The sequence below is a fragment of the Pteronotus mesoamericanus genome, unplaced genomic scaffold (assembly GCF_021234165.1).
Source record: "Pteronotus mesoamericanus isolate MK-2021 breed Mesoamerican mustached bat unplaced genomic scaffold, CSHL_Meso_final scaffold_85, whole genome shotgun sequence".
Classification (NCBI taxonomy): domain Eukaryota; kingdom Metazoa; phylum Chordata; class Mammalia; order Chiroptera; family Mormoopidae; genus Pteronotus; species Pteronotus mesoamericanus.
The window spans coordinates 61,019,226-61,035,861 of record NW_026555329.1 but is presented as its reverse complement, the minus strand read 5'-3'; the positions used below and the strand labels follow the sequence as shown (position 1 = coordinate 61,035,861).

At 36.0% G+C, this 16,636-nt stretch overlaps 1 protein-coding gene across 1 annotated transcript in view; it reads left to right on the top strand.

Annotated features, from left to right (window-relative positions):
- Positions 1 to 11,079: 11,079 nt before the first annotated feature.
- IQUB (IQ motif and ubiquitin domain containing) overlaps positions 11,080 to 16,636 on the top strand; it is a 69,291-nt gene continuing 63,734 nt past the window's right edge. The window contains exons 1-2 of the mRNA XM_054564210.1: positions 11,080 to 11,503; positions 13,753 to 13,887. Of these exons, the coding sequence (XP_054420185.1) occupies positions 11,080 to 11,503; positions 13,753 to 13,887 (559 nt within the window). The remainder of the gene's footprint in view (positions 11,504 to 13,752; positions 13,888 to 16,636) is intronic.

Sequence of the window (16,636 nt, the reverse complement as noted above, 5' to 3'; positions counted from 1 at the left end):
GCCTATTTCCTGCTCTGTAAAAGAAGTAGAATTTGTGATTTATAACTTTGTTTTCAATTCTAAACATTTGCTTTAATATATATTTGTTGAGATCAAAATACATGATTGACCCTAAAGCATATTTACATAGATGCATTGAAGATAATTTTGTAAACCAGAAAAACAAAAAGGTGGCTCGGTGTGCCTTTGTCATATTTTCAGCCTCAACTCTCCCATGATTCTTAGACATCTTACATATTTCACCAATAGAGCTCCTGTGGCTGTTGATAAAAGGGGACCTTACTGATACTTGCATTGGAAATGCTAGGTGTAGTGTAGTAGTAGTTGTACTACTAATAATATAATAGCTAATTTGTTAATGTTTGCAAGGCACTAAGTACTTGACTGATTTCACTTGTTAAATCTGCACAACTCTTAAGAGTGAAATCCTGAAAAATATCTCCATTTTCCAAATAAGGAAACCATAATCCAGTGTGAGTAGTGTTCCCTTGCAGTTGTACAACACAGGGATCCTGGAAAAATTGAGGCAAAGAAATGGTGTCATAACATACCCATGGTCACATAGCTAGTAAGATACGGAGCTACGTTTTGAACATCGATAGTCTTGCTCCAGAGCTCATGCTCCTAACCATTATATTATTCCTTACGAATGCTTGAGATGTCTCTTGCCTGTACTATCTGGGCTGTACCAGAGGAACATGGATCCTGTTTTCTTGATTTTCTATGTGAAAGTACCATACATATAAAGAATAATTATAAACAGAAGCAGTAAACTGGATTTTATCTTGTGCAAAAGTCTTCACATAGATCACAGACTGATAATTGGTAGGTATCTAAAAGGCATTGCAGTGTGGTCCGTCATTTTTTTCTTTTACGTTTCATAACTGCCATTCTAACTGCCCGTACGACCGTGACTGTTTTTACTCTTTCAGATGTTTTCTAGTTGCTTCCTTTGTACTTCCAGATTAAGATGTCCTGACCCATTGGAAATGATTCTTCTATTTAAAGATATTCATTGTTGCTGAGGGGCACTTAGACTAATTTGAGTAATTTTTAGAATGGCCCATTTCAATTCTCCTTAGACTTCTCATGTGTTTTATTCAGTTACTATACTCCAGACACTTCATAAGAAGCTAATCAATTTGAGCTTTGCAAACAAGAAGATGGCAGCAAAATCCATGCCCTCTTTCTCCTATCCGTGGACTGAATGCAGAATATTCAAATACACAGGCATGCTTTCCCTTGGGATGAAAATGGCTTCTATCTGGATCAAAGGATGATTTCTCATTGAACCTGTAATGATTTTGAGAGTGAAAGGAAGTTACTAATATAAGGGTAACAGGTATAAATCATGATTGCCCTGGGCAAACGGTATGTGGTACCCACTTGGAGTAAGGATCAGTGCTCAGGGTTGCCCTGTTTTCTACACCAGAAGCTGGAGTAGTTTGTCATCTGAATAGAAAGAATGATGACGTTAGTGGCAACCGTCATATGCCAAGCTACCAGGCTTCACTCTTTGTAATTCTCCCCCTTCTCTACCTTTCCCTCAACTGGATAGAAGGAGCTCATTTTCGTTGTATTTCCTTTTCTAATTCTAAAGTGTAGTTAGGTGAAACTAATGGAGTTTTTTTGTTTGTTTTTATAATGCAAAACAAGTTTATTTGCAGGTACAACAATGAGTATTAAGATCTTAGATAAATAGGAGAGAAAGCATTCTGCCAAGTGGAGATCTCGATTTTTAAGTAGCTGACTTTGGGACTTGGTACAATGGGAAGACTTGCTGAACTGCCTTTATGATTTCATGGATACGTGAAATCTAATGAAGAAAATAAAACAATACAGAAAACAGACTTTATAGCTGTCATGTGGGGAGCTCCATGAAAAAGCTGAAGACACTAAACAAACAGATGCAGAGAACAATATGGTAATTACAAGAAGGGAAGGAGGGTAGACGGAAGTAGCAGAGGGTAATGGGATAAATGGTTCAAAAAGAGACTTTGGAGGGTGAACACACAAAACAATATACAGATGATGTACATTTGAAACGTATATACTTTTATTAACCAATGTCACTCCAATAAATTCAGTTTTAAAAAGTTGTCTCTTGCCTTGGCTGGTGCCGCTCAGTGGGATGAGTGCTGGCCTGTAAACCAAAAGGTCGCCAGTTCAATTCCTGGTCAGGGCACATGCCTGGGTTTTTGTGCCAGGTACCCAGTTCGGGGGATGTGAGAGGCAACTGATCGATGCTTTACAAATCAATGTTTTTCTCCCTTTCTCCCTCCCTAAAAAATAACTAAAATCTTAAAAAAAAAAAACAAAAAACAAAAAAAACTCTTCACCTGATGCTTCAGCAGGCTTATCAAACAGGCCTTGCCAGCTATAATTCCTTCTGACAGCCAAGATGATATTTCTGTGTATCCAGGAACTCTTCCCCAAAAATGGAGAGTTCAGTTCGACTATTCTCAGAAGCTAAGAATTCACGTCTTCTAAGGCGTTACTTAACAGGTTACCCAAATGTAGAGCAGACTTGTGCTGCTGTGCCATTTCCCTAGTTATCTATATTAGGCCTCATGTTTTTCAAAGGAAATCAACAATGTTCTGTATGAGAAAATTTTCACATATAGGCTAATACCAGCTTTTTCTTCCCAGCCTCCATAGTTTTGAAAAGAAACAGAAGAGACTTCCTCTGCAAGGGTATTGTGGGCTCTAGTGTCAAGTACCAAGTCACTGAACATACCATGAGTATTGCATCTGTGCGCAGAATCTCCTTTAAAATGTGGTACTCGATGGGATTGCAGCCCATACTACAATAATAGTAATACTCTGACATAAAAAAAGTAAATGAGAAGATAGGAGTTTGATTTAGAGGACTATAAGTAGGTTTATTTTAAATAGAATTCACAAGATACAAAATGGGAATGTGATGAGATTTGAATTATTGATGGGAACTGAAGTAATTTATTCAAAAATCTTTATGTAGAGGTAGTAAGCCACAACTTTAGTTATTGAAATAAAGTAGTGAGAAAGTAGTTAATTTGCATAGGCTACCCCTAAACCCCAAAGTTTTCACACATAAAATTTGTTTCTAATTCATATTACATATCTAACAATTGTTGACAGTGTTTGAAAGAGTCACATAAGGGATCTGAGCCAAGGATGTCGTCATTTCAAGACATGCTTCCATAAACATGGGCAGGGGAGGGGCACATGGCACATCACACATAGAAATGAAAAAGAGACAAAACCGAGGTTAAAAAGAAAAGTTTTTAAAAATCCTTGCCTAAGGACATGTTGATTGATTCCAGAAAGAGTGGAAGGGAGAGAGAGAAACATAGATGTGAGAGAGAAACATCAATTGGCTGCCTCCCATATTGGGGACTGAACCCACAACCTAGCTAGGTGCCCTGACCTGGGATTGAACCCACATCCTTTTGGTGCAGTGGATTAAGCTCAACCAACTGAGCCACCTGGCTAAGGATCTTTTGAATGTGCTGTAGAACTCATAAATTTATCTTGTCATGCACTGCTAATTAATGTTCGAAGACATCTTTAGGTTTGTATTAGGAGCTAATTTCTTGCAGTGTGCCTAAATAGAAGTTAATGGTGGATTAGCCTTTTTCTGTATATAACTCTGTAAATGAAATCATTTCAGAGATTATTTTGGAGGATTTCTTGTGATCACAAAAAGAGGAAGAATTTTTTTTTCAAGGGGACCTTTTAGACATTTCTCTTTTTTTTTCCCCTACAACGGGAGGGTTGGTTATTTTTCTCAGGGGAAAATAGGTCCAAAATTCCCTATCTAAATTCTAAACTCCAAAAATGCTTGAAAACAGAATTTTTGTTCATAGTTCATTGGGAGCAAAATCTGACTGGAATTGACATAACGCTATTTGTGGACTTTATCCCACTTTAATGTGAATATGAATATATTTTTCTACAGAAGTATTAATGTACTTGATTCTGTGTCTCTGATTCTAGTTCTCCAGACCCACTGAAGATATCACAGAATGAATATACAGTATATGCTCATATTACCTTTAAAAATGGGAAAAATCCTGAATTTCAAACATTGCTGCCCCTTACAGGTATAGAACAGGGACTATGGAGACTCTATCTGTATTTCCAGTCTCGTAACTAGCTCACAGAGGTATTATGATTCAAATTTAATCCATATAGGTGATTTCCAAAGCATAACTTTCAGACCTTGGTTTTCTAAATTAGTCTTCTAATGTTTTTTTCTAGTTCATTTATATCAAAATACATTTTAGCCTGAAGTATCAATGGGAAACACTTTGAAATGCTTGATTTCATAAAGCCACTAGGTGGCACCTTTGTAAAAATAAAGCACATTTTAAAATGTTTATTGTATAATGAATACTGTGAAAAATAAAGATAGGTATTTTATGAGAAATAAAGATAAGTCATTTGGGGCAATAAATCCCCCTAAAATTTACAGGTTCATTGTGGAAAGTAAATGGAAAATCATGTGAAATTATTTTTCCACTTTCAAAATTGAGGTCTTTCCCATTGATTGTTTTCACCTTGCATTTACATTTACTTTACACAACCAAAAAATTGTGTGTGTGGGTGTGTGATTTTGATGTGCTAATAACCTTTCCAACCTGCATAGAATGGAGTACCTGGGAAGCCAACAATTATGTTAGGCTTATATGGTTGTATAAGATCATCTCTACAGTAAAATATAAATAAAACATGAACATAGAGTGGGTATCCAGTTGCATTTAACACTGTGAAGTTCTTGACATTCTCTACCACCAAGTTTTCTTCCCTCCATATCCTACCTTTATGCCTAAACCTAGTTTTCTCTTACATGGAGGGCAGTGGATGATACATTTTAAAGAAGACAGCCAAAAAGGGGAGTATTTAAAACCAATGGAATTCTCTTTACTAGTAATGTTAAGACATACTATGGTTTTTGGAGATGGGAGTGGGGGAATATTTGGAAGCACTTGTTTACACACCTCCAATTACCCTGGTTTAAAAAAAGACTAACGCTAGTGGTTATCTGGATGCTCCTTCCCCGCTTTGCTCTTCATGAATATGTGGATTCATGTAATGGTTTAAGTGCACCTGCTTTTATTTAAAACCATCATTAAAGCCAGCGTTATCTGAGAATACAATATATATTTTATATTGTGCTACTAATAAATATATATCTTAAAATATGATGAAGATGAAAAATGACATTGGACATTAGGAAGTTATTGTGAGAGGAGAATGCAAATTTAGAATGAAAGGGATGAAAACACTGAACATTATGAAAGAGGAATGAACTGTACTATATATAACAAATTTTAGTTTTATTACTTCATGTTATATCCTTTTAAAATAGTAAAGCATGTTAAATCAAACATGGTAGCATAGATTAGTGGTTTAAAGTAGAGGCTCTGGAGTCATACTTGCTGGGTTAATCCTGGCTCCCTCATTAAACCTCTCAAAACCTGTTTCCTCACTAGTAAAATGGAACTAGTCACAGGTCTTCCTTAACGAAATCATTGTAAGAATTAAATTAGACATATAAAGTGCTTAGTAACAGAATACTTAGTAAGTGTTAGGTGTTATTATAAAGCAGCCACATTAGGTTTAATTACATTCGCAATAGGAACGTAAATGATCTTTTCCCCCAATTCTTTAAAAAGTTTCTCAAAGAATTTACGGCGATAAGAAAAAAAAACAAAACCCTTTACAAATTAGTGATTAACAAAAGCCTTGCTTCTCCTAACCTAAAAAGGGTGTTAGGTAATTGCTCCTGACTCCCTTTTCACTGGTTGCCGGGAATCCAAGAGCCAAGTTCCAAATTTAACAAAAGCAAGTATGCACCTACTGTTGTACAACTGTGTTCTCCTTTGTCAGGATCTTCATTCTCATCTCTTATTTCTATTTTCTATAATCCCGATTTCTTATATCTATAAGCGTACACTGCTTTTAGTGTTTGGTTCAGAGAACAGTGGTCTTTCACAAGTGTAAAAGGGTGGACGAGTGAGGTTAGAATCCGATTCACTTTCAAATCTAACCAGCAAGTAACCACTGTCTCCGCCCTTGCCCCGCCCCCGGTGACCCCGCCTCCCCGCTATCGCCCCGCCCCCCGCCCGCGTCCCGCCCCTCGTCCCCTGACTCCGCTGCGCCCCTCCCCTGCCATCTTTTCCAGCTCGAGAAGCTCCTCTTCTCTTGGGAGCTGTGCGGAGGAGGTGGAGCTAGGGTCGTTGCTAGGATACTGCGGACAACAAAATCCGGTTTCGGTCGCTGCTTCTAGGAGCCTGAGGAACCACCTCGACCCGAGTAGCTGAGCATCTTAGGTAGGAGGACAGATTTTGTCTGCCCTCTCCTGACCCAACCCTTAGACCGCCCATCAGTCAGGGACTCTACCGGCGCTGGACTCCGAGCACTCCCTGCCGGGATCTTGTGCCGACGGGTTCCGGGGACTGATGGGCCGGTCAGGAATGTTCCACCCTTTTCTTTACTTAGTTTAAAAACTGTGCAAAGCAACCTTTCTTTCTTTGGTTCGTTTTCTGGGTCCGCATCTGTGATTTGGGATTCGGAAGCAGCAGCATCTAGCCAGGAGGTGTACCTCTTCTCCCACCCCTAGTGCTTTTCACGGTAATAGTGTAGAAGCAAGATGTAACATTTAGCTACCCATGGTGATCATTTTCAGTCTCTAGTAAATAGAGACCGTACAGGCCGTCCTCACTGGCATTCTCACTCTTTTCCACTCGTAGTTTTGCTGTGCCTTTTAAAAAACTTTAAAACTCAAATCTGTTTGGTAGAAATCAAAACTGGATTCCTGCCTTACTACTTACACTTACATTCTAGATCTATCATGCCTTGTAGGTGAAAGGGGGACTTTTTTTTTTTTTTTTGTATGCAGTCGTAATAGAGACTGCTTTTTCTTTTAAAACAATTTTTAAGATTAAAATACTTACTTTTGAATAGATAATACATAAAAATGATAAAAACGTTTAAACAGTAAAAAGAATAAACAGTGAAAACCTATCTTCCACCCATTCCCCCTGCCCCAAACTGCCCGATCCTGCAGTTCACCTACTAGAGGTACTATTTAGTTGTACGTTTAAAATTGTGCATACTGGTCTGTGCTTTTGTAGGAGGTCATCAAGAGGACCGTGACTATGGATTGACCCTTGAACTTGAAAGGGCACTACCCCCTGCACTATCCTTGGAAGTTTCTGCCCACTGGTCCCTTTACTGTACTAGGAGCTGCTTCAAGGAAGAAGCCTTTAGAGAGTAATGTGTAGTTGAGACCAACTGGTCTGTATACGTGACTCAGCTGGATTAAGGCCTCTATACAAACTCTTAAATTTGGTGGGTGATCACAGAGAGCTACTCCTCTTTGCAGCTGCCCAAGACAAGCCTCCTATGAAAGTTCTCTTGCTTATTAAAACTGCCACCTACCTCCCAGGCCCAGTAGCTCAGTTGATTAAGAGCATTATCCTGATACACACCAAGGTTGTGGATTTCATCCCCCAACAGGGCATACAGGGAAGAAGTAACCAATGAATGTATAAAAGAAGTGAAACAACAAATCGAAGTTTCTTGCACTCTCTTACTCTCAAAAAAAAAAAAATCAATTAAAAGAAAACCCTGCCACCTACCATACCAGCTGGTGTGGTTTGCCTCTTTTCTGTCTATTGCACTTTTGGATTTTACCTGGGGAACTCTTGAGGTTGTGAACCATGAGCTTTGCTTTTCACTTAAGTAAATCATAGAGTATGTAGCCTTTCGAATTGGCTTCTTGCTTAGCATAATTCAAGGTTCATCCATATTGTTGTGTGTATCAATAGTTTATTCCTTTTTATTGATAATTAGTATTCCATTTATGAATTTATCACAGTATGTGTATCCATTCATCAGCTAAGGGGCATTTGTGTTGTTTCCAGTCTTTGCTGATTAAAAATAAATCCTTTATAAACATCTGTGTACAACTTTTGTGCAGATGTAGCTTTTCATTCCACTCGGGTAAAGGACATAGATTGCTGAGTCATATGGTAAGTATGTGTTTACTTTTATAAGAAAGCTGACAGAAGTATCCCAACTGTTGTACCAATGTGCATTTTCACCATCAAGTTATAAAAGCCACTTGTCTTCATACTCACTAGCCCTTGATATTGTCGGGCTAAAAAACAAAACAAAACAATCAAACATATTAACTACTGTAATAGGTGTGTAGTGAATTTTCATTGTGATTTTAAGTTGCATTTATCCAATGACTAATCACATTGAGCATCTTTTCATGGGCTTAGACTCAGGGCCAGAAGCAGAATGAGGTAACTGAGGCAACTAGGTCCAAAATTTTAGGAGGCATCTATTCTCAGGCTCAGGTGCAAGTATAAGAGCAGTGCAGGTACTACATTAGCCTCAGCCTAGTCCTGGCCCTGCTTATTTGTCTTCCGTATATATTCTTTGGTGATATGTCTATTTAATTGTTTACTCTTTTATTTTTTACTACTATTATTTTCTTACTGAGTTTTCTTATTATTTTCTTATTTGAGAGTTCTCCATGTATTTTGGATAGAAGTTCTTTAGCAGATAGGAGTTTTGCAAAAAGAATTTTAAAAAAATAAAAAAAAAATCTCCCAGTCTATGGTTTCTCTTTTTATTATTTTGGTTGTGTTTTTTGAGGAGCAGTTCTTGATTTTGTTGCTGTTGCTGACTTAGAAGCTGCCACCTTGGCCATTTTAGGGGAAGATGAGCCACTGGACAATAACAGGAGCTTTACCTCATCAGACTGTCCAAAATGGGCAGATGCGTATGCTCCTAGGAGTTACGGTTTGTTTAGATACTCTCTTTCTAATCAGGCCATTAAGCTATGTTATGGGAGAGAATAACCAAAAAGAAGATTTTATTTTAAGTGGGTGAGATCCTAAAGAGGTTTGTTGAATTTTTAAAAAACTGCGTTTCTGTTCAGTTTTATCTTATTTTACATTTTTCCTTTTTGCTGTTTTGAAATTTTTAAACTTTAGTTATTTCTTGTACTGGAAATTTAACCTTTATATTTAATTTAACAATATCTATGATTAATAATATCATATCCCTCAATTTTTAAATAGTATAAGGATTCAAGAACAGTTTATTCTCATCTTTTCCTTCCCAGTACCATATTTTATTGTCTAACATTTCCAGTCTTTACTATTGTTTTGTGTTCACAATATCTGTTTGGGTTTACCTATATGTTTTTTATTTATTTGCTCATCTTTCCTTCCTGAACTTTGTACTCCCATTGGGTCCATTTTCCTCCTTTTTCAAGTGTATCCTTCAGATAGAAGTTTTTTTAGAGCAGATATCTTCGTGGAAACTTATTTGTAAATGTACCTGTTTTCTCTCTGGGGAGATAATTTTTGGGGGTACACAATTCTAGGTTGATAGCTATCTTATTTTAATTAGTACATTGTTGCATTGGTTTCTGGTTGTTGTTTTTTTTTTTTTTTTGATGAGGAAACTGCAGTGATTTTACTTTTCTTTCCTTTTTATTAATGTTAGCAAATTAGTATGATTCAAGACAGTAGATGATATGTCCTCTATATTATCACTGTTTGTTTTCTGGACCTTCTCTTTGCCTTTGTTATTCTGTAATTTAATTACAATGTTTGTGGCTATGAATTATTTTTCTTTATCTTGTTAGGTATATATTTATGTTGTGCTTCTTGGATCTGTAGATCTATATATTTCATCATTTTGAAAAATTCTCAGCCATTAATTTTTAACATATTTCCTTTTTTTTCCATCTTTCTGTTTTTTTTCTAGGACTCCAATTTGACTTGTGCTAGATTAGGGCCTGGCAAACTTTCTGCAAAAGGCTTCGCAGGCCACATGTAGTCTCTGCATATTCTTTGTTTTGTATTTTAGCAATATAAAACCGTTCTTAGCTCACAACAATATATATGCTTAGCAGAAAAATATACTATACTTTCTTTTTTCCGTGGCCCCTAAACTCTCATATTTTTTTATACTTATCTCTTTGCAGCACTTCGTATAAAATCTCTTTATTTATCTTCCAGTTAATTCCCTCTTCAACTCTAATGCTATATTCATTGGATTCATTGTTTAATCCAATGAATATATTCAACAATGAATATACTTTTATTCCAGATATTTGTGTGTTTTGTTTGTTTTTTTTTTAATTTGTCATTTAGTAGCCAGACATCTTCACTGACTGAGGTCAGTTCTTTTCCCCATAAGGATTTGTGCTTAAAATGGAACCCCCAATCACAGGCTTCCCATCTCACCACTGTGCCAAATTTTCATCTTCCCTCTGCTGGATGCCACAGAAATTAGCCTCTAGGTCACCTCCTCTGTCCCTTCTTCCTGACTGCCAGCTTCTATAAATAGGCTCACTGCTGACTGGTTCCTCACTAGTCTGAACCAGCTCTTGTCTATGCAGCTTGGCTCTGTCCGGGCTGCCCTCCTCCGACCCTGGCCCAAGCTCCTGGATGCTGTTAAATGGTTTTCCAAGCCAAAACTCCTGGTTGCAGTAGCTCAGGCCCTAGTCAGCTCCAGGATCAATCCATACTTACTTGTTGATATGTTTCTTTTGGGAGGGGATAGAGGTCGTTGGAGACCTCTGCCACAACTTGTGAGATCAAAGCTGCCACCAAGAATGTGCTACCCAGGATATAGTTGCCCTGCGAGTTGGTAGGTTTCTTGGAGTGTCTAACCAATTGTAATGCCAGAGCATAAATCCTATGTGAGTTTTGTATTTAGGAAAAAATTATTCAAAAAGTCCTTTCACAAACATTGATTATTCAATAAGGAAGAGATGACAATATATTTCAAAATATTTTCTAATATATTCTTCAATGAAGATTTATTTCAAATTAATTGTTCTTGGAGTTTCTCTGTTTGATATACATTTTTACTTTTGGTGGTGTTTTTGTTAAAAATTCACTGATGTTTTACCTGATGCCATTATTAAGATACTCATTGTTTTTTGAAAAAATTAATAAACGTTTTAGTATATGATAAACATTACTGTATAACAGCAATGAATTTGATATTTGGTATAGAAGTTTTTATATATAGTGACTGTATTTTTCTCAATTCAGGAAGATGTCTGAACAGGAAGAATTTCATGCTCAGGATGTTCCTGATGGAGCAGAAGAAAGTGATAATGCTCATGAGACTATCAATATTCCAGTTACGTCAGAAGAGCTTCCAGAGTCAGATCAAACTGAAGACAATGAACTGGAACTAGAACCATCTGGTGGTGGCCAGGAAACACACATTAAGGAGGAGAATGACCAGAGTTCTTCAAGCCTCAAGTCAGACGATGAAGAACCACTTATGGAAGAGGTTATGTCACCAGAACAAGTTTCAGATTCTGCAAGACGTTATGAAAAGGACTATCTAACTGAATTTGATGATGCAGCACGGTCAGCCAAACGGTATTCAACTGATTATCTGACATTTCTGGATAAAATAAAGGCTGTAAAGGAATCTCTAAAAACATCAATGATAGATTCTTCAGTAACAGGTATTAACTAGGGAAGATAGGATATTGCCTGTCTTCATTTTGAAGGAAGCTTGCTTGTTTTTGCTTAAAGATTTGTTTTATATTTGATGTTACTTTCCCTTTTCCTATCCACCAAACTTCTCTAGCTACACCCCTGGAATGCCTTAACTAGGTGTGAAGCTTCTCTATTCTGAAGTATCTACTCTCCCTAAATAAAGGAACATCTTTAAATTTTAAATGGATATTTATCTGTTTTTCCCAAATAAAATAGATTTTAAAAATGTTTGGAAATCTTGGAAAACAGTAGACAAATCCTTGAGTATAGTTGTAATTTTTTTGCATGGCGATTTGGAATTAATTGTATGTAGATAGCAAGAGGTGGGTGGGAACTTGATTCCAGATTTCCTAGTTTCATATCCATTGCTTGCATTTTGTTGCTTTGAAGTATGTCCAAATTTCTGTGTAGTGTTACCTTATATTTAGCTTCAGAAAAATAATTACCTTTCATTATAGTTTAATTTTAAAGATATAATGTTGGTGGCATGTAGGAGTTATTATCACATTGTTGGTGACAAAGCGGAGGGGGCAGCAAGAAGGCCGTTACACAGAGAACCTTTCTTCCTGCCTGGTTAACGACTGCTGCTTCTCCCCTTTGTCTGTAAGTTTTGAGCGAGTTTTTATCCATAAGGTGCAAAACATGGGCCGTCACTTAATAGTAATAACAGCAGCTTAGGGTGACTGGTAAAATGTAGCTTTTGAGCCCAGTGCTGTAGTTTACCCTTGTGTGGTATGTCCACATACGCTAAGAATGAAAGAAGAAAAAATTAATCGAGCCCAATTACACTGAATCGAAGTTGTTACTCTTTAATTTCATTATTCATTGTAAATTTGGAATCCATTTTTTGATATTTTTATGATTCTCTGATATTGTTGCTTATTAACAAACACATGGTGACTTTTTAAAAAAGTTTTCTTAGTCCTGAGGCTCACAAATTCCTTAACACACTTCCTTCCCCAAAGCTTAGGAAGTCACTAAGAAAACTTTAAAATATATTCATCATCGAATTTTCAATCCATAAAATAATTAAAATAGCCTTCTGAGAATTTAACTCATCTGTGGAAATGTTCTCTTTGCTAACAGAGAACTGTGAAAAGTTTTGGCAAGCTCGAAGAACCTTAGCATAAACAATGCCTAGGTGAATTTCATCCTGGGATTACTGGTGTCTCATTTAGCTTATGAAAACTATCGTATCAGACATCTAGAAATTCATGACTTCTTTTGGCTTACAGTATGCACTCTGTATTCCATCTTATTACATCTTCTTCATTAAAATTGAAAGTCTATAGATATAAAAGAAAAAGTTTACCCAATGACAGTTTTTAAATACTGTATTTCTTTTCCATAATTTGTAAACAGATAATATTTTATCAGGACAATTTTTCTTTTTTCAATGTGTCTTGATTTTCTGTTTATAAAGTGGGAAGCGAGTCACATAATGTCTGTTTTTGTGAAAAGTAGATTTGTACAGTTATTCTAGATATTTGTGTGTAGTTATTTCAGACATTTACAGAAGAGTGATTTTCTGTTTTGCATTTTGGCAACTATGGACATAAATTGTGGGAAGAAGAATGGACTTAGTAAGAGATATCTTTTGTAGTTGCAAGGTCAAAGAAAATTTTCTTTGAAAATGTATTAGTTTTTCTTAATTATACAAATATGACTGATTTAGTGATGTATGATATCAATATCTAATCAAAGCATTAGGACACCCCCTAGGTCTGAGAGTCTCTTTCTAATACTACACAAAAATGCTTAATTTTCTGAGATTTTTTTTATGTTTGTATCTGAGTGATATCTAGCAGATATTGGGAATTTTTCAAAGCAGTTTAGTTTGATTTTCTGTTTCTTGTGATATTCTGAGCAAGGAAAGAATCCTGATTGTACACTGATCCTCATGTTAGGGAATGGAAGAGAGATCTGAACTTTGAGCTGGCATTAAGGGAACAGTTGTTCATAAGTGATGCTAATTTTTAAGATTCTAAATTGATTTTCAAAGCAAAAGGTTACAATTGAATGTTTGTCACTATCCTCTTAGAAAATGTAAAGTTACTCTTCTTATAGCTGTGCAGTGGAGGAGTATGGCAGACACAACTGCATCTATGTGGTAAAAAATTGTTCCATAATTTTCTGTTTGCTTATAGACTGTAGGTTGCTGACCCTTGCATTTGACTATGATTCTTTCTTTTCTTTTCTTTTTTTTAATCTACAGTAAAGGTTGTACTTCTTCCTGTGGGCCAGGAAATTATAATGCCTTTTAAAATTGACAGCAATTTTAAATACCTCAGGGATCATTTTTCTTACTTAGTAAATGTGCCATCTGATGTACTGCAGCTAAGATGTGCAGGTAAGCTTGGATGCTAATAAAATTTACCACGACTTCTTTAGTGTTAATGATTTTTTTTACATGTAAATATTAAGATATTTTGTTTGTTAAACTACCTATCTTGATACTTACTGTTTGAACATTGTATTATGGTTATATATTCATTCAACACATTTTTATTGACGACATACTTTGTTCTTAATACTTTACTAAGAACTGAATATATCAAGAAACCTGAAACAAAATTCCTGTTCTCAAGTTGTTTATGGACTAGTAAGGAAGATGCATGCAGTAGTTACCATATAATGTGTAAATGTTTTAATGGAGATATGCACAAAAATCTGTGAGTACAGGGAGGAAAGAAACTGAGAAAATCTAGAAGTTTCCTTTAATAAAAATGGTAATACTTGTGCTAAGCCCCAAAGAGGTGAGGAAAACACTAGGACTTTTGGGAAGTGGTAAGATGTTTAGTGTGACTGGAGAGTGGGAGGAGGTGAAGATGAAAAAAATAGAGGATGAATGAATGTGTATAGAATAAGAAGAGGACTGAAAATGGTTTCTCTATCTGTCTTCTATACATTAAGGCCAATTTGTAGTCCCAGGGTGTTCATGTTTATTTATATTTTGTTCGCAATATTGAGCAACCCACTTTACATTAACTTTGTGTCAGGAGAGGATGTAGTCTTTCTGATGTAGTTAATTAGGCTAACATAGTTAAATTAATGTTATTGTAGATATGTCTGCACAAATTCTAATGTTTTAGCTTAGAAAGTTTTGGTATTAACTTATAAATTTGCCACAATAACACTTTCTTGTGGAAAAACCCTAAGAACTATAAAGTAGTAAGTTATACCTATCAAGTTCCGCCTTGCCAAATCAGAGAAAGACAATCAGTTCAGTTCCACACTGGTTTTTCCGACACTATTCCAATGAACATGCTCTAATAGTGTAATATTTAGTGTAATGTTGGTATACTTAAACAACTGGTTATTAAAGCTTGGTTGGGAAACAAAGCTTACATTTAAGTAGTAATAGTGATACTGATGATGGTCATGATTGTGTTGATGATGAATTGAGGTTTACTATGTGATAGTCCTTTTACAAAATGTTCTGCCTGTGTTATCATATTATCATTCAATCCACACAACAATCCTTTATTAGGAATTCTTTTTGAGAGGGGAAAACTAAAGCTCAGGGAACTTGTGCAAATTCACACAGGTAATAAGTGTCAGAGTCTGAACTTAAATATAGACATACTTCCAAAAAGGGAATTTGAAACTGTGTGTTATTAAGTATAAGGCAAAGTTCAAAACTGGAGGAGAGCACTTGGAAGCTGGAGTGGTTGGCCACGGGTATCTAAGGATCTTTGTGCTTCATCATCTGTCTTTTTTTATGTGTAGATATTCGACATCACCACTGGGTAACAGGCTTACGTCAGTAGCAATAATAAAGAGCTGATTCTATGTCAACCAAACCCCCCTCTAAGATAGGTAATTTCCTCTGGAACTAGAACTGGAATTTATGTTTGGTGGGACTAAGCCTGCGACAGAAACAAGAAGAGGAATGAAGAGGGTTTTTGGAGTCCATATTAGGTTCCTATGGCTGTTGTAACAGTTAACCACAAGTTTAGGAGTTTAAAGCAACACTTTATTTCTCTTACAGTTCTGAAGGGCAGAAATCCTAACTCATTTTCACTCAGACAAAGCCAAATTATCAGCAGGGCTGTTTTCCTTCTGAGAGTTCTGGAAAGAATCTGCTTCCTTGCCTGTTCCAGCTTCTAGTGTTGCATTCCCTGCATTCATTGCTCATGGCCCATTCCTTCATCATCAAGGCCAGCAGCATCGCAGCTTCAAGTCTTTCTCCTCTGTCATATCGTCTTTGCCTCTGTAGTCAAATCTCCCTCTCCCTTTCTCTTATAAGAGCACTGTGATAATCCAGGATACTCCCTCCATTTTAAAATCCTTAATAAAATCCGCAGCCACTTTTGTCACATACAGTAGCATCCCTAGGTTCTGGGGATTAGGACATGAATATATTTTGGAACCATTATTTTGACCTATTGCAAAACCCATAAAAATACATGTTAATTTTTTAAATTAAGAATTTAGGATGAGATACTAAAATTCAAAGAATTTTGTGTTTTCTCAAACTATGTATAGTGCCAGGTGGGTACTGGAAATATTAGGGGGAACACTTTGTAAAGTATGTGATTTGCTAACCACTATGCTCTGTACACGTGAAACTAATACAAAATAATATTGAATGTAAACTGTAATTGAAAAAATAAAAAATTTTGAAAAAATTTTGAACAATTTTGAAAATGTTGGTAATCATCAAACATTAAAAAAGGCTAGTGGTATCTGATATATTTCTAAGAATGAACATAACAAAATCTTTGCCATGCTCCAATTATTAATTATAATTAGGAAGACCATATGATGGAAAATTGATATGGGTTCTATCAATAAAGTTTTCATAATACAAAACAGCAACCAGTAACATTACACATATTTTTATATGCCTTAAAATAGAGGAATAAAAATAGAGTAAATTTATAGACTAAACTAATGGGGAGGGAGTAGAAGTTGAAGCAGTACAACATAAAGTGATGTTGGTTTTTCAAGCACAAAACTGAGACTTAACTACACCTTGACATTAATTTATGTGAATTTCTGGTTATAAAAACAGAGAAAGGAAGGGATTCTTTGGAATTCTGACTATAAACTTTTCTGCTGGAGAGAAAGGTGAGTATTAAAGTAAAGTAATCAAG